At 41.0% G+C, this 18,499-nt stretch overlaps 1 protein-coding gene across 1 annotated transcript in view; it reads right to left on the bottom strand.

The window, feature by feature from the left end:
• Positions 1–18,296, bottom strand: part of IRS2 (insulin receptor substrate 2) — a 39,562-nt gene extending 21,266 nt beyond the window's left edge. The window contains exon 1 of the mRNA XM_063953178.1: positions 14,580–18,296. Coding sequence (XP_063809248.1) covers positions 14,580–17,613 — 3,034 coding nt within the window. The 5' untranslated portion in view covers positions 17,614–18,296. The remainder of the gene's footprint in view (positions 1–14,579) is intronic.
• Positions 18,297–18,499: the final 203 nt, after the last annotated feature.

Below are 18,499 nucleotides of genomic sequence, written 5' to 3'. Positions count from 1 at the left end.
TGTAGAGTCAACGCCCCCTTATAAAACATGCCAAACAGCAACAATATACATGAAAAGGAACAATTCATGTGTTATATATGTTAAAATATTGTGCCAACAACAATCACTATTGTGACTACAGAGAAAGTAATCAGAGGTACTATGAGGACATACAAAAATGTGCTATTTTGCTTTTATATGTATCTTGTGATTTGCAGTTAACTTTCCCTGGTTGATACTGGTATCAGCCAGTTTGGTATTACACTAATGCCACCATCTCTGACCCTTTCCATTAAACCAAGCTGCTCAACAATGCCTAATCCATGCGTCATATAATCCCCTTTAATACTGTATAAACTCTGGTTGATGTTTGGACATTTTTTTTATATTTAATTTAGCAAGAAACCCGTGGCCTATTTGTAGTAGTACCAACACAAAACTATAACTCTAAACTACAAAGACCTGAGCAAAACTTGTGGCATACTTTACTGTATGGCTATGTACTAATGTTCCATACTTATGTGGGTACACACCAAACTACATCGATGGGTACACACAAAAAAGATCACCTTCATATTCTTCATTTCTTTCCTTATTCTGTTGTACAGGAATCTTTTTTTTCACAGCACTTTTTAAAAAATTAGATGTAGAAGTAAATAGCTTGGATTAAGAAAAAAATTTATATTGTGAGGTCTATTTATTACATTAAGATAAGTCCCATCTCTGGTGAAAACGTGTGGTTTTGCTGAAGTTAAGTCTTCGCACTACCTAGTAAGGGATTACCTGCTGGATACAGGGGAGACACCACTGGATAAACTATTTGCTGTTTTTTTCTGATAAAAGCGGAGTATTTAACAAGCTTCGCAATTGGACAAGTATCTCAAGGTGTCAACTGCAGATATAAGAAAGTGGAACTGGAAACAGATTTTGGGGCTTACAGTCCATTGCTTATGTGTTAATTGGCAAAACCAGTCTTCTCTTACTGCTGCCAACCAGACTCGCAGGGGAGCCAAGTATCACTTTGATATCGCTGCATCTTAATAAATAAATCCATGTCTACTGCTTACAAAATTGTTTATGTTTTGTGATGGTTCTCTGATAATGTAATGAATTCCTTCTTGTTTTTCTAAACCTTTTTAACCTGCTCAACAAGATCACACATTCCGGTTTGCAAGCACATTTCTACAGATATTCTGGAACTGCACTTTGACCGGCAACAGTCATGAAAAACGAACACAAGGTTGTGTACTCCTTTTCATTTGCCGCATGTTGATTACAAAAGATCATAGTACACATGACTATAGCACAGAAGTATATCGTCAAATGTTATGCATGTATATTTATAACTAAGCCCAAGATTCTTAGGTTCTAACCATTCTAATCCTTTCAAATACATTCAACATTTAAGTTTAATGTTTTATGTACCAGGGAACAGCATACTTAAATTCTACAGGACCTAAAATGACCTAATCTGGGTGTTGGTACCTAAAATAACCTATTTTGACTGTTAGAACCTAAAAAAACCTAATTCTGTTACTTAAGTTGAAACTAAATAAATTTACTGTGGAAAAGTGTTGAATGAGTAGTTTTCATATGTAATTCATATATACAATGTGTCCTGTTACAGCCTTGCTGCGTAGCGTACGCAGTATAATTGCCAACTACTGAGATTTTTGAGCATATGCACCGCGATCCATTTGCTATTATGGGAAAGCGTTGTCTGCAAACGAATCATAGCCTCCCACAGCATAGTGCATTGTGGGAGCAAACGTTGCAAGGAAGTAGCAGGTCACATATGTAATAAAGGCAGTGTTTCAAACATAATGATACTTAGCAAGGTTTTGTTTTATTTTCATACAACGTATTCATTCCAAAACTGAAATTTATAAAAACCTATGAAATCCTAAAACATGGATTTAAAAAACTCATTTTAAGTTTTTAGATCCTAAAAATCCGGTGCCTATTCATACCTAACTGATACAACTGTTAATGAAATGTACCTGTGAATCATTTTAATATGCTCCCAGCAAATCCCCAAGGGTTTATAGTAGCTGAATGAAAGAGACAGCTCTCAATTCTTAAATCAGACTAAGCTCTTTCAAAACAAGTCCTGTACTGTCCCCTCCATCCTCTAATCTCACTTGCATTGTCACTATTGACTCTATAAAAATCTGCAGTTCCCTTGTTGAAGAAATCTTTTCCTTTATTTTGTACTAGGCCTGGGAGGCAGATGGCATGCAATCATTAGCCTATTGTCAACAGCAGTGCTGGGGTAGATTACTAGTGTCTCTTGCTTGTCGTGGCAGGTGCAAGGGCCGGAGGCTGCCATCTGCTGAGGAAGGAAGTGTTCTCCTGCAAGATATGGATGGGACTTACAGACAAATGTAAACAACAACAATGAATCTCTACTGATTGGTAGAAATCTGTTATTTGCATGGAGCAAAACAATTCTCTATGTAGATTAGACAGCTCTGTAGAGGAGACTACTAATATCTGCAAAGCACCTCACCAATTATTATATGTAGAAATAGCGAGCGTCAATGTGTGGCTGCAATTTGGAGTGATTGTTATTTCAATATCTGCATAGTATTCCCCTTTAGTCATCTAAACAGAAAGAAGACAGAAATTGCACGAAGACGCAAAAAAATCAACATGAATTCATAATTCAATAAGTGATTGGAAAAGGAGGCTAATTATCAGCCTCTCAAGGGTTGAAGTGACATAACAGACTGTAGATATCTGTACAGCGGAATACAGCTTGTCATCCAATGTATGCATAGTAATTGGCAGAATGCTGCTCTTTGCCCTATCATGCCAACACAACAGTCTAATAATCACTGATAGTCATTGATCCTGTTTACAAGTTATGACCTCAAGAGATTGGATAAAGGCATGCACAGTATGGGCTTATCTTCATTCTTAAACATGCCTTTAAGTACAAGTTTAAATAATAATAATAATAGTAATATGATGACAAACAATTCGGAAGAAGCATGGTTTAATAAATATTCCAAATTAACTCTAGTCAGTGCAGTCACAAAAATCTGAACCCCACTGGTTCAGCAGTAAGGTCATATGAAAGCCTGTTTGACATAATACTCCGTGTGTGGGTTTCCCACCCCAGGTCAAAATTTGCTCTTACTAGATTTAGCATGAGGAACTGCCTGGAGTCGGCGTTTAACATGGCACAGCAGCCAGGAACAGATATGTTGGCTTTGCACCGCAATCTGGCTCTTGCACACAATACCTAGGAAAGTAGTGCATTTTGTATGTAACTAAAATGCTCACTTATATTCTTTTTAAGTGCTTATTCCAAACAGTCAGATTGCTGCATGCGTACACAGCTTAATAATAGTTCCTTATTACAAATACAGTTTAGATTATTAACAATTATTTTCTTCTTCAAATGATTAGTTTCCTTAAACTGTAAATCTTAACGCTGCATAAAGATAGGTCACATTCGGTGCCCCAGGCAATCTAAAAACCTTAAAAAAAAAACAAAAAAAACTTTTTTCTCTAAATATACCTTTCAAGGTAATTAACACTTCTATTAAATCATTTCTATAGTTGAAATGTGGTAAATGTATACATTATTACAGAAAAAATGCATATATTGCTTTCCAAACTATTATTCTGTAATGAATAAATTATATACAAGTGCATTTTGCTATTGCAAACAGACTTAGGGGAAATACTTTGGGCGATTTTATATTTATAGTATTGTGAGACTACATGATACCTCATTCAGTTACACTTAAGGGAGCCAAAAATAAATGACCCGCAAACTGCAGTTCGTACATCTGCTCATGTATAATTACATGCACTGCAAACAAGTACCTTTGCTCTCCCAATAAAGCAGATTAGCTCACTTCATTCAGACATCCACTGACCTTGAATACAATTTTGGCACTGTGCACATGCTGAACTTCAACACACACTCTAATCCTGAACTCACAGGCAAAGCCTGGGGTCTGTTAAGGGCAGCATCCTTCCTCGTCTTTATTAGAGCTATTTATAACCATCAAGGACTATAATATGGAGAGGTAGTAATCAGACAGGAAGGTCTTTGGTACTAAATGAAGTTCTATTTAACCCAAAACACCAGACAATGAAAAGAGGTTAACTAAGTGCAGCCATATGCAACATTCATCTTGTAATTTACTGATACGTTATCTATACCCTTACCACATTTAATTCTTCATAAGATTCATCCTCACTCATTCCACCCTCCACATCACCCTTTCATTGGCACTAAGCCCAACCTCTCACCTCTGCCACTTTGCCTACACTGTGACAGTAGGACATATAATGGGGTATGCTGTGCGGTAGGAATGGCTAATTATTCTACGCCCACATTAAGCTGTAGTGCATGTCTGGCAGAAACACTGCGGCTGCACACTTCATGTTCTGCACAGTATAATACACTGTCACCAATATTTTATAGCACTTCATAGAAAGTACAGGTCGTGACAATTGATCCAAGTGTACAATATTATGCAAATGGCAGGGTGACCTCTGTAGAGATGTGGGTTCTCTCCTCTAATAGGCCCTACACACTGGGCGATATCACTCAAAGATATGAATGATCTCGTTCATCGCTGGTGCCCCGTCTGCTGTGTATGCAGGCCAATATGGACGATCTCGTCCAGATTTGCCTGCACTTCTATGGAGCCGTGTGACGGGGAGAGTGAAGTAACTTCACTCCCCCCCGTCACTGCCTCCCCGCCGCCGGGTCGCCCGTATACGCCATCGGGCAGCTCGGCGGCGGATTGTTAAATGTTTGGGGCCCTTTAGACAGTGATTGTCAACATGATACGCATCGGGGGCGCACTAGGTGGCCCTTTGACCTTCAAAAGGGCCACACATTAATTATCCTTAATCTCAAGTAATAGAGTAAAACATTTAGTAAAAGAAAGGCACGTATCAGTAACATCAGATCAGGAGGCATTTGAAAGAAGTGTTACAAGCTATATGTAACAATTATGAAATGAAGCAGAAGGCGCTGGGGCCAGGAGGGCTGTTACCCAGATCCAATTTATTCTAGAACTATTGTGTCCACTATTCAAAATGTTGAGTTATACTGTATTACTCATTTCTAACTGCTCTTTGATGTCCTCTATTTATATATCATCTCTTCTTGAAACACAGTTCATGTTAGGACCAGCCTGCATTCCTTATAAGTAAGTTTACAGCATCTGGTTGTCAAATGCTAGAGAAAAGTTATGAATCATAAATTCCAATTTCAAGTTCTCAAAGTTGGAAAATAGATTAGCATAACTTTCATTTGTGTATAGCTCTGCATTTTTAGTAACTGTACAGGATATAAATATATATTTTTGAAAAAAAAACAAACATACTGGTAATTAAACAGACTTCTAATCGAGAATCACAATACTGTGTTTGTGGTACAGAATTTATACAACGTTCCACTGGGTAAGGGACTGATGTGAACAATTAAATATTTAATTATTAAATAAATCATTAATATTTATAAAACACTACGTAATTTGTGCTCGTTATATTAAAAAAAAAAAAATGTAATAAACAGAGGGAATTACAGCATTTTCTTGGAGCTTGTATCGCTTGAAATAGTCTTTTAAATGTCCTCCGATCACAAACTAGTTCTTGTAAGCACATCCTTTGTTAGCAACTGTCAATGTTTTATATGGTTGTTTATGCATATAGAACAAGCTTGTCTTGCTATCTTGAAACCACCAAACTAAGCACTTCCACTGCCTTAAGCCACAACTGCTCTAGGTTTATTTTAGAACACATACTCCATTCATCACATTCTGCCACAATTTGCCACAAAAGTATCAACAGGCAGCCACTAACTGATGCTTTTCACACTTTGCCCAATATTTATTAATATACGACAAGAACACAGATGTTCTATCAAACCTTATCACGGCAAAAGAAAGGCAGTTATAAATAACATTTCTGGAATAAAAATCAATCAATCACCGAAGCAGTTGAGTGATACTCCACTCACAAATGATATTTGCTGACTTTGGCTTTGTCAAAATAATAAAATGTATATATTTCCTCTATTTCTGATTAGAAATAATACTTTGTTAAAATAAATAAAACATATTTCTAAGAATACCATCTTTTCTCTCTATCCTGAGATGGCATCGGCTAAAGGAGGATTACGGAAGTACATGTACTATAGCAAGGCAACCCTTATTAGAGTTTGTCATAAACACCCAGCAAAAATCTTAACCAGTGGGGGCTACCGCTTACAATACCAAGGCGGTAATCCCTTCACAGGTGGGCAGAAGCTCTATTTCCAGGGAAACATATGTTTCCCCGGACACATGCAAAAAAACTATTCTCACAGCCTACATTGAAAGTATACAGCATATGTTATTATTATCATCCTTTATTTATATGGCGCCACAAGGGTTCCGCAGCGCCCAATTACAGAGTACATAAACAAATAATCAAACAGGAAAACAGCAACTTACAGTTGATGACAGTATAGGACAAGTACAGGGTAAATAAACATAGCTACATCAGCAGAGGACACTGGAATAAGTATCAGGTGGCAGAGGACTGCTGGATTTGGTGCAGTTGAAGATTATTAAAGTAAGAAAAAGGATAAGCACATGAGGGAAGAGGGCCCTGCTCGTGAGAGCTTACATTCTAAAGGGGAGGGGTAGACAGACAGGGGTGACACAGATGGGTACATAGAGAGCGTGGAAGAGAGGGTTAGGATGAGATTTGGCACATGTGCACTGGAAAGAGAAACAATTTTAGTGATGCTTTTTATTAACATATTTCCAAAATCAGCTCCTTATTTGACGGGCGAAGCACAGCGGACCTATGTGGATAAGCCTGAGGGCCAGGCTGCGAATTATCAGCAATTAAAGACCGTGATTTTGGAGCAGATAGGGGTGGACTGGGAAGCCACAATGGCTTTATCACTGGCAATTTAGGCCAGGGTCTGCAATGCGTGCTGAAATTGCTGACCTGGAGAAGCCAATGAAGAGCTAGTTAGAGCATTAAAAAAAAAAAAAGTATAGCAATTTAAAGCTTGTGGCAAAACCATTAAAATGATCAGTTTGTAAAACAGACTTTTAGTAAATATACATCCTGAAATCAACTCAACACAATATTGTTTCATCATTTTGTGCATGAAACAAAGTTTATGTACACTGAACCATCAGAAAGCAAATATTCACTCTCTCAGTCGCGCTCAAAAATGTTTGGATTTCGGATATTTTTCGATATGGAAGACTCAACCCGTTATATATTTTTATGGACAAGTTTCCATGGACACAATTCAATTCGAAGAGAGTTGAATAGCGCTGGGAATTAGCTACCATGGCTATTCAATATAGCGCAGTGTAAATTGGAGAATGTCAGTTCTCCCGGATTAAACAGGGTGTTTTGTCGGGAGAACCGGCATTCCCCGACTTAAGCACCTGTTTCCGCTGTGCTAAGGGCAGACATCAGCATCGCACCGGCACCTCAGTGGGATTTCTGCTCGCACCCCTCCGGGGTTGCGAAAAATATTCTTCTCGTCAGGTGTCACGGGGTGCTGTACTGAATAGCACCGGGAGCTAATTCCCAGCTCTATTCAACTCTCTTCGAATTGAATTGTGCCCCATGTTTGCTTTCTCTGAATGAATATTACTTTTCTCAAGTAATTTTTTTAATACTGTCAATTATGTATTAAAATAAGGGTCACGTATTAACAAAAATAAGGAACTACCCTGGAGATACCAGCCACAGGATATGCATCCTATTTATAAACAAGCATAAATGCTGATAGCGGACAGACAACAATGGCCCAGAGATGCTCTATGAACCTTCTTTAGCTTAGTGATATATTCCATTATTTTTCAGTTCAAACAACTTTGATAAAATAAATTGCTAACGTAAAATGTGTTCTTTAAAATTTCATCTACAGTGAATTCAATAGAAAGGTCAGTGGACAAATAGGAGTAGACTGTTGTGTAAGACAGATGAGAGTACAGTATATCAGTATGACACTAGCTGGAGCTCAGACACACCAGAATCTTCCTGTTGTAACAGGAGAGTACAAGCTAAACCAGAATGGGTAAGTTATCATTACTGAGAATAACTGATGCGCTTAACTTGTGTGTACAAATGACACAGTCACATGTTCTCTAATTTAGATCTGTAACAAGTCCTTTTCCATACCGACAGTCGCAGCCTGACACGCCATGCAGCATCGCAGTAAGAGGAGCATGGCTACATCTGTATGTCCCACTAAAAATCAACACTGTCAAGACTGCATGGATCAGATGTAGTCTTATGGCTTTCACATTTTAATATATTGGACACCATGTATTATACAACTCCCATTAGTTATGTATTATTTTTATTTATATATATATATATATATATATATATATATATATATATATATATATATATATTCACATAAGTTTTGTTTCATCAAATTTAGTTATCTGCTGAAGGGAGTGAATGATAATTTTTGACATATCCCAATAAACATTAGGCAATCATACAGAACTAGGGAAGTCAATGATCTTTATATTTCCTAATGTATGGAATAGTTGGAGCAACATAAATTACCCATGTACTGGATGTTCTACCTCTGAAGTCAGTTGGTTCTGCATATCCCATTCATTGCTTGCCTAAAATGCTAGAAAGCAGACTTTACTCTATACATGTTGCTGAGCATAATTGGACAGATCGGACTTTCAGCACAGATGCCGAGAGGAATGTCTTTTATTGATCAGCAGATGACTGCATGCACAGATATTGGCCATCTGACAAGTGAATTTACAATATATCCGATTGGTTTTGATCTGATTTTTCTCAATTGTAGAGCGCAACAGAATAAGCTGGTGCTATATAAGTAAAAGGTAATCAATAATTAAGCACCAAAGTAATTTTGGTGCCAGCATTTCAGCCATGCCTCCGAATATATACAAAGTCCAGGATGGGGGAGGGGCACAGCTGCTAAATGTTAGTAGCATATCTTTATCACTGAGTGTGTCCTCAGCACTTCTAACGTGTTAAGCCATAGCCAACACCATCTTCACCTCCTAAATCACCACTTGACTGTCCTGCCAAAACCAGGAGAGTTGAGGGGGTATGTTTGAACCAAAGCACTGAATACAAATAATTGATAGGACCTAGCAGCAGTAACATGTTTTCTACCATTTAATCAATAAGGATTAAAAGCATAGAAACATAGAATTTTGATGGCAGATAATAACCACCTGGCCGGTCTAGTCTGCCCTAAACACATGTGCGTGCACACACTAGGGTTCATTTTTTTGTTGGGAGCCAATTAGCCAACCTACCAGTATAGTTTTGGATTGTGGGAGGAAACCGGAGTACCTATAGGAAACCTACGCAAGCATGGAGAGACTATGCAAACCCCACACATTTAGGTCATGGTGAAGTCAGTCACCTAGTAAAGACATTCTACATCAGCAGGGCCAACTTAAAATATAGGCACACTGTGCAGCTGCCCAGGGCATCAAGATTCTAGGGCCTTCAAACAGGGGTGGGCAGGGCAGGGGGGCATCTGCCTCCCGAGCTGGTGCCTCCGAAGCTTCTTTTGAGGCAGGTAGAGAATGCTGCCCAGCCACTCTGATTGTGTATAATCCACAATTAGACTGACTGAGAAGTATCTTTTCTACCTGCCTCTCAGCCAGCAGCCAGTGAATAACTGTCAGCATACTGCTTGGTGGATGTCTGGAACTATCCACCAATCAGAGTGCTGTCAGCCATTCACTACATGGTAGCATGTGGAGAGACTGTGCGGGCCGCAGGAGGGACAAAATCATGATTAAAAAAATAAATAAATGTATTCCCGTGAATGGGTGGTTAGGGGCCCCAGTGCATTGCTTTGCTCTGGGCTTACAATGCTGTTGGGATGGCCATATACATCAGTCATACAGATTCTGGACCTAGCAGCAGCTAGATAATCCTCTACTCCAGGCGTTACATCATTACAATCCATTAATACATTTAGTAATGCTGTCAAATAGAAAACATACATTAATTCTTCTGATATCTTTTTACATACAATATCAATAACAAAGTTTTCACCTGAACTAAAATCTATGATAAATTGACAACCTCAAATATTAAACATATATAAGGGAGGGAGTTCTCAATGTGTTATTCAACTACATATGCATTATATCATCATGCACTCCATGTAGTAACTGCAAATCTCCACTATGCAATCTCCCCAGTGCCTGCACTCCATGTAGTAACTGCAAATCTCCACTATGCAATCTCCACAGTGCCTGCACTCCATGGGGTAAATTTACTAAGGTGGGAGATTTTTAGAACTGGTGATGTTGCCCATGGCAACCAATCAGATTCTACTTACCATTTATCTAGCTGCTTCTAGCAGATAATAGATATAATCTGATTGGTTGCTATGGGCAACATCACTAGTTCTAAAAATCTCCCACCTTAGTAAATTTCCCCCCATGTAGTAACTGCAAATCTCCACTATGCAATCTCCCCAGTGCCTGCACTCCATGTAGTAACTGCAAATCTCCACTATGCAATCTCCCCAGTGCCTGCACTCCATGTAGTAACTGCAAATCTCCACTATGCAATCTCCCCAGTGCCTGCACTCCATGTAGTAACTGCAAATCTCCACTATGCAATCTCCACAGTGCCTGCATTTTTTAGTGTAAGATTACAGATGCCTTCTCTAAAACGTCCAAGACTTGTGACGTGGCCACATATAAAGAATGCACTGCCTGGATTTAGTCTCAACAGAAAGGTGCTATATAAAGGGAATGTTGTTGTCCTCGCCTGTTTAACATCCCATAAAGATAACAATCTCAAATAAGAGTGCCTAAATGTTGGATTATGTGACCTAGTACAAAATGTTACAGTGAAAGATCACAATGAAATTTTATATTAGACTAAAATGCAATGAACCGAGACAATTAAGTTGACATTTTATGGCAAAAAGTATTTAATGCAGTTTCAGTGTATTAGGCTGTCATGTGTTTGTGTTTCATTTGCATTGTATCTCATGATGCCTTTACACTACCAGTTGCCAAGTGAATAATGTTGCTGTTTGTTACATCTTCTGCAGCGTAGAGAATGATGAAAACAGTTTTTTCATTCTAAAGCTGGGTACACATCGTTCAGTGTGTACGGGTGATTGCACTCTCTCGCGGTTGCTAGTGATGGATGCTAGGTTTGATGTGCTGCACTACAAACCTAGCGATATCGCTAGCGACCTTATTTATGCAAATGAATAATGTAACATGATCGTTCAGTCGTTCATTAAACGCGTTGGATATGAGATGCCAGTGCCCGGGATCCTGGCGGTCAGCATACAGACGCAGGGATCCTGGCTACTAGAATGCTGGCAGGAGAGTGAGCGCAACAAAACCCCTTGCTGTGCTCGCCATGAGTGGGAATAGCCCGTTAGCCGGGATTCCGGCTGGCGGCATTGTCTGTGGTCGGGATTCTGGTGACGGCAATGTAACTACATCCCCATTAAACTTGTTCCAATGTGTACACTCAATCTGGGCTCAATGGCATTTGTTCAGATGTCGGAATGAAAGCCTGTCGCTTCAGTGCGTACCCAGCTTTAGGTCACACATTATTATAAGGAATGCTACCTCATACTTTGCTGACAGACAGAACGTGATACAGTATGTCACTTAAGTAGCTTATGGTTTACTACGTAATCATGTGAGACATTTTTAATATGTTGAGTACTGCTGTACATAGCCAGGATATATTTAAAAAAATAAATAAATAAAAATATCATCATAATACACGCCTCCATCTCATAACTGAAGCAGGGGGCCAGGGCTGTTATTATTGGTGCCAGGCCCTGGTGCTAAAGGACATTTAGTACTCCAGGGGGTATAGCTACGCCCCATCAAAGGCCCTATGTAGAGGAAGCACATCAACACTTTGATGATGCCAAGGAGAGCATGACATGTTTTCCAGGGGACATTGTTACACTCCTGAGCTCCCAGAGAGGCCCGAGTACCTTTTACCCCCTCCTCCCTGCGGACATTACAGAAGATGCTACAACCAGCCTTTTTACCCTGCGCAAATTACAGAATTAAATTAATTTGGTTATCCACCCTTAACCGAGATGTCTTTGAGGCATTAAAAACAGAAGTTCCTATAATAGCAGGAAACAACACAGCACAGGAGCACTGTAATTGGATGTAACAAATTTGTAAAACAGTGGTGGAATTTATTGACGATGTTTGCAGTAATCTTGAGGTAGTCTATTTTGACATGGTAAATTTCTTAAAAAAACATTGAATAAGCTATGGCTTTTGGACAACCCCTAAAAGTATAACATTTACCTATACAGCAGCCCAACCCTTATTTCCCGAAACCAAGAAATGGATTATACCATAATCCATGGTGTAAAGCTCAATCAATCTGCAGCTTTTCAATATAGCTCTACTGAAGAACGATGAATGGCTAGTAGTGTACTTGTTTTCCCTGCACAACAAGCTGTGGTGCGGTTTGCCTTTCAGCTTCAATGAGCAGAGAGGCTTTTAGGCAATGGAGGCTAGGGGGATGGGGGTGTTAGTTGATGCTACTACAATTTTAACTGAGCAGGGCTAGCCCATAAATATCCATCAATACTAAGCACTTGAGAATTTACTGACACCTCAAATATTGCAAGCTAAACTAAAACATTGCAAGCTAGAGGCTTTATTTACTATACCGCACATCAAACGTGCAAGTGCCTTTGGAAGAGGAGTAGTATGCAATTTACAAGAGCCTTCTTCAAAGCAAAACAACAGTGAGCTCCTCCCCATTCAATGCTAATCTCTGACAAGATGCTCTTCAATGACTGAGAAAGGGAAGTATACTGTAACTTCTACAAGCAACGCTTATAGTAGTATATGGAAAACACCAAATTCTCTGCACCAGAGACCACATTCATAAACCTTTTAAAAACAACCAACAACAACAACAACAACAACAACACAACCCCGGAATTACATTGTAATTGTAGGAGACTGAATGACAGAGCTATTTACACTTTCCCCTCAATAGCTGCAGACACTGTGTGCAATCTGAGTGGAAATATTTTGCTTATTTAACCTTTCCCTTACAAAAGAGGATTACATGGCACTTCCGGAGGTTATGTAAATGGTTTATGAAACTGGTTTCAGACACATGAAATTCATTATGTACATGATGAACTCCTAGAAAAATTTGCCTATAGAACTTAAAAGGGAAATAAATAAATACTGTTTACATCAATTAAGCAACATCTTGCACCAATAATACTTATTAGGTTTTTTTTAACTTCTCCCTATGCAAATAACAGCAGATACCTCCCCATTGAGCTGTGAATAGAAAGTATTTACCAGTGTATAAAAAAATAAATAAAAAAAAACCATCAAAAATGTATATATAATATTTGCATAGTAAAAAAAAATGCGAATGATAGATGATATTAGCCATACATGAAACATAACTGTACTGGAAAGCTGGATCCTACTCATCGATCAAGTATTCCACTAATTGACTGCTAGTTTTTTTTTCTAATTAGTCGATTTACATATTGAGGGACAGTCACAAAAAGCCATAGGTTGAAACAATTTTTTTTTTGTTTGTATGGCAAGAAGACTGGTAAAAGAAAGGGAATGATCCCTTTATACATCCGAGACAGTGACAGACAGAGAATAAGGGGGGGGGGGGGAGTTGTGTCCTCTCTCCAGGTTAAAGGTTAAAAGAATGCATTGCTTTGATGCCTTTGTAAACAGAGACATAGATGCTGACTATTGTTTTAATAGAAAAATAAAAAAAAATGTGTGTGTGTGAATATCAGAAGATAGATACACAACTCTCAGAAATTAAATGAACACATAAGCAAAAGTGAATTTCAAGGCTGTTTCGTGCCAGTGTTTCAGGAAGTTCTTTATAAACTCATTTACCTAATAAATTCTTAGGAAAAACACTGTATTTCCAGTTTTGGTACTATAAGCTACTGTGAGGATTATCATGTGACACGCCTGCATCCCACAGCTGATTAAAAAAACTACCTAAAACCCACTATTACTGATTCCACACAAACCACCCCAAATGCTGCTATTTATTTCAGTGACACTTTCTTTTAATCTCATAAGCTCTCATGAAGATTTATAAAACTTCAAACTGCACTGATTCTACACAGTAATTAATGCATTTAAGAATTTTTTTTTTACCGTTACATAATCTAATAGGCAGTACAGCTATTAGCCCATTTGATTAACTGAATAGGAAATATTAGGTATTTGCAGAAGAAATCGGTTTTTGAGGTGGACGAAGAGATTTTTTTTTAGCCATAAACGTGTTTGTAGTGTTAAAATTTGTACACGTTACTTTAGATATGCAGAAATTATACACATAAGAGGATAAATGATTTATTACCTTCCTCACTAACCATGGGACTATATTTACCAAAGTTATAACATGTCCTTACTGTATATATAAAAAGGTATGTCAGCTCTTGTACCACTTTGTTCAGCGAATGTGCTTGAATGACAATAGTTTTGATTCTAGCTGTGACTGAATGAGATTTTATTATGACACTAGTTCATTTACTGTTGTTTATCTGTATAAATGCAGAACTGGCAATTTCTCACCTCTGACAGTGGTGGCACCCTTCATTCGATGTCCCAGGAAATCAATGCTTGGATAAGACCCAATGTCCATACTGGCAAGTCCCAGAGCAGGCAAGTGACCCCTGGAAGAGGCTTGTGTTAGCAGCAACAGGTTTCGTTCTTCAGGTGACAACTCAATGGCAATGTAGTTAAGTCCATTTTGGAACCCAGCAGAGGTTTCCCTGCACATGGGACTGCCACACTCACCACCCTCTAAAGTCTCACCAGGCCTCAGAGACACATTCTCCACTGAAGCTGAGCTATGTCTCTTGGGACTGTGTGCAAACGAAGGAGATACAGGAGTCACTTGAGTTGTGGATGAGAAAGTCTCAGAGCTGTGGCGACGACGTCCCCCTTGTGGGTCTGCCCGAATGACCTTAGCACCCCTGTTTGGATCCGGGGGAGGACTGTGTAGATTAAATTCCCCTTTCATCTGATCCATGAGCAAACTGAGGCACTGCACACCAGAAATTGTACTATCTATAGGTAATGTTTCATTTCTTGGTGGAGAAGACACAGGAGTTGATGGTTGTGGTAGTGTCTTCCTTGGGCTCATTTCTGTGTAGTCTGAATTTGGACATAAGTTTGGAGAGACGTTCGGTTTTGGAGAAGGAGGTCCAAACTCTAGGTTCATATAGTCTGAAATTGGAGAGTGCTGAGACTCAGAACCAGAAGATAAGGAAGTTGGACTGCCTTCAGAATACAGTGGTGCAGAAACTGATAGAGCAGTTGGTTGAGGCAAAGTAAGGGAATTTTGTGACCTTGTCTCTCCAAAACATATGTGAATATATTCCCCTCCAGGAGGACTAGGTGGTTCTGGAGGATGCTCACTCATACTAGGCAGAGTCCGCAGTGCAAGGCGGGATGGTCGAGTTGCTCTACCATGTGGAGAAGAGGAAGCAGGGGATCTCATCATTACATAGGGTTCAGCGTCTGCTGGGCTAGCAGGATGGGGTGCAATTATATGATTCTGGCAGCAACAGTTATTTTTAGGTTGCATGAAGAAATAATCAGGGGGAGTAAAGGATTGTGGTTCGGCAGGGGAAAGTCGCTGATGCACAGGTACTGGTCGTGCTTTTGGACCACACCACATATGCATATAACCATCTGGTGAATCTTCCTGTGAACCTCCAGTGGACTCACTGCAGCAAGTACGTGGCTGTAAGATTTGTTGAGGGGCAGATACACTTGCAGGACTCATTGGAACATAATCTGTGGACGAGGAAGCAGAAGCTGTCCCATGAGTCATGGGCATGTATCCATCATCCTCATGACGTCCAATCTCCACATCCGCATAGTCTTCTGGATAGGAATGGCATGCTTTAGGAGATGAGGACAGAAGACCAGAACTACTCTTACATGTGGCACGAATCAGAGTAGCCTCATCAAGGGAAGCAGAGGAAAGTTGAGGAGTTGTAATTTTCTGTCTTCCTGGAGTAGTTAAAGAGTATGTTCTCTTCCTGGGGCACTTTTCCATTCCTGAACATTCCAATCGCCGGCCAAGGCATAGACAGCCACCTGGAAAAGGTCTATCCATTGACATGTACCCATTCATTTCTCCTGTATGTGGGGGAGTGCCAGAAACAGAATCTGGGGTGCCACTTCGGCAACTTAAATATGCCCGTGCAAGCTCTCCTGGGCTGGAACTATATTCATCCAAGGAAATAAAACCTGGGTCACTTGGCGACCCAGTTGCTGAAGCATTGCAACTAGAAGGACGTAGCGGAATCAGAGGGTCAGAGGCAGAGCCATGACTACTGCTGCCTGAAGACAAGCTAATTGGACTTGCAGCTGAAGGTGGAGATCGAGGAACTGGCATGGACATAGACCTGCTATGTTGAAGAGGACCAGGAGCTGGAAACAATTTTCCATTGCGACCCCCCAAACTCAAAGTATGAGAACGACTTAGTGGTGCACGTAGAATACTGGGACTTAAGGGACTACATGGAACTATCCTGCTGCTTAAATTATCTCCTTCACTAGCAGTTCGGAGTCGTGAAGATTGGTTCATGGGAACACTGGCAGAAGATGATGGAGGACAGTCTGTACGGGTTTTCCTGGCTAGCCCTGTCTGGCTTGGTGGCAGCTGGCTGTGATGTCGTCTGCCTGGGACAGTAATGGGGTTGGAACTAGAGGACTGGCTTTTACTCCGAGGTCTAAATTCAGCCAACTCCTTCATGGCCTTCATAGCCTCCAGAATAGTCTCATGAATGCTCTGGGCTACAACGTTGTCATCAACCTGCATCCAGATCTCCCCCGGTCCAGTGGAAGCTGAGCGGCCAACCTCTACAAAAAAGTAATTGTCTGAGTGACCACATCGTCGGATATTCATTAACTGGAGGGTCACCGACGGTGTTTCGCTATTTAGACGTACAAAACTGATGCTTCGTGAAGACAAGCACAGGCGATGTACACCAATCATACTTTTAATCTGTCCCAAACCTTTAGGTTTCAAGTTCACTTGCCAAATCTCTCTGTAGACTGCACTTGCTGGAGTTACTAGTCCATAAATTGGGTCCTCTGTCAAAGCCAGGTGATTGCTGCAGTTAGTGCTGCAGCCGGCAGTTCCTGAGCAGCAGCAGCCCCCTGTACCTGCACATACAGTTTTTTCTTTTCCAGTACTCAGCAGCTCAGTGAGTGCCCGATACCAGCTTTCCTGCTCCTGCTCACTCTCTGCTGCCACTGCAAAATACTCATCCCGGGTGTAGAGGGCAATCAGGTACTTGTTCTTAGCATCTGCCCGTTTGTTAATGTTAAGGCAGCTGTCCAGAGAGATCACCCTTTTGGCTGCCGCAGACTTGCTCCTCCACTTCTTCTCACTCTCATAGTACTCCAGCCTGGCAGCAGGGCAACCCTCCCCGGGCTCCTTCAGCACAAAAAAACGCTTGTGGCCATGCTTCTGTTTGCGTAAATAGCCACATTTTTTTACACTGCTGCTGTTGTTGTTGTTGTTGTGGTTGAGATTAGAGCCAGCAGGGAGAGGTGACTGCCCTGGTGGGGAGGGAGGGCTGGCCATCCTCTGCTCCCAGGTAGATGCTGCCCCAGCCACTGCGTGGGGACACTTGCAGTAGTCACAGATAATCTACTTGGAGTTTTGCACCTTCCAGAATAACAGCAGCAGTAATAGTAGTAGACTCGGGCAAGGCGTGGAGTAAAAGACAGGTGTCAGCACCTGAGTGCCCTTCTGCAGTCTCCTCGCTGTGCAGGTGGTAACAATGTCATCCAATGCAATTATAGTAGTAGCTCCGAATGTGTCTGCTTACAGTGTGTATCAGCAGCCTGCCAGCCAGACAGGACAGCGCCTGGGTAGCGCAGAATGTCCTGATGATGCACTAATAGCCGGTGCGGCACATCGCACTTCTCTGAATGGAGACGTAGTAATCCTGTGCGGGGTACCCAGGCGGGCGCACAGGGCGCTGCTACGCAGAAAGACGGGTGACAGACCTCAGAACGCAGACTGGGCGAGGGACGAGCTCAACGAATCCCTCCGGTCGGTCCCCGGTGATGTCCTCATAGCAGAGGCATGGAGATAAATAGCTGGCCGGTGTGCCTGTGCTGTCTAGCCATGCTCCTGTGCCCATCAGCTGCGCCGGCCGGGCATGGGGCTTCTCGCTGCAGGCGTGTGCTCCCGCTGCCGGTCACCGCGTAACAGTAAATAGCACATCTCAGTGACTGAACTAAAGAAGCAAAACAACATGTGACGTACCAAGTTACCGACAGCAATAACACACACACACATACACACAGGCGGTGGGCGGGCGGGGGCGAGACTGTCCGTCATCCTGCGTCTCACACAGCCATTGCTCAGCGGCGGGAGGAAGGGGAGGCCGCTGCGCGCCATGTATGAGTGCTGGGGCGGGGCCGCCATTGCAGACGGTATCTTCCACAGCCCTCCCCCAGTC

Source organism: Pseudophryne corroboree, chromosome 2 (genome assembly GCF_028390025.1).
Source record: "Pseudophryne corroboree isolate aPseCor3 chromosome 2, aPseCor3.hap2, whole genome shotgun sequence".
NCBI lineage: Eukaryota > Metazoa > Chordata > Amphibia > Anura > Myobatrachidae > Pseudophryne > Pseudophryne corroboree.
The sequence above is the reverse complement of the archived record's forward strand: the minus strand, read 5'-3'. Positions and strand labels throughout refer to the sequence as shown.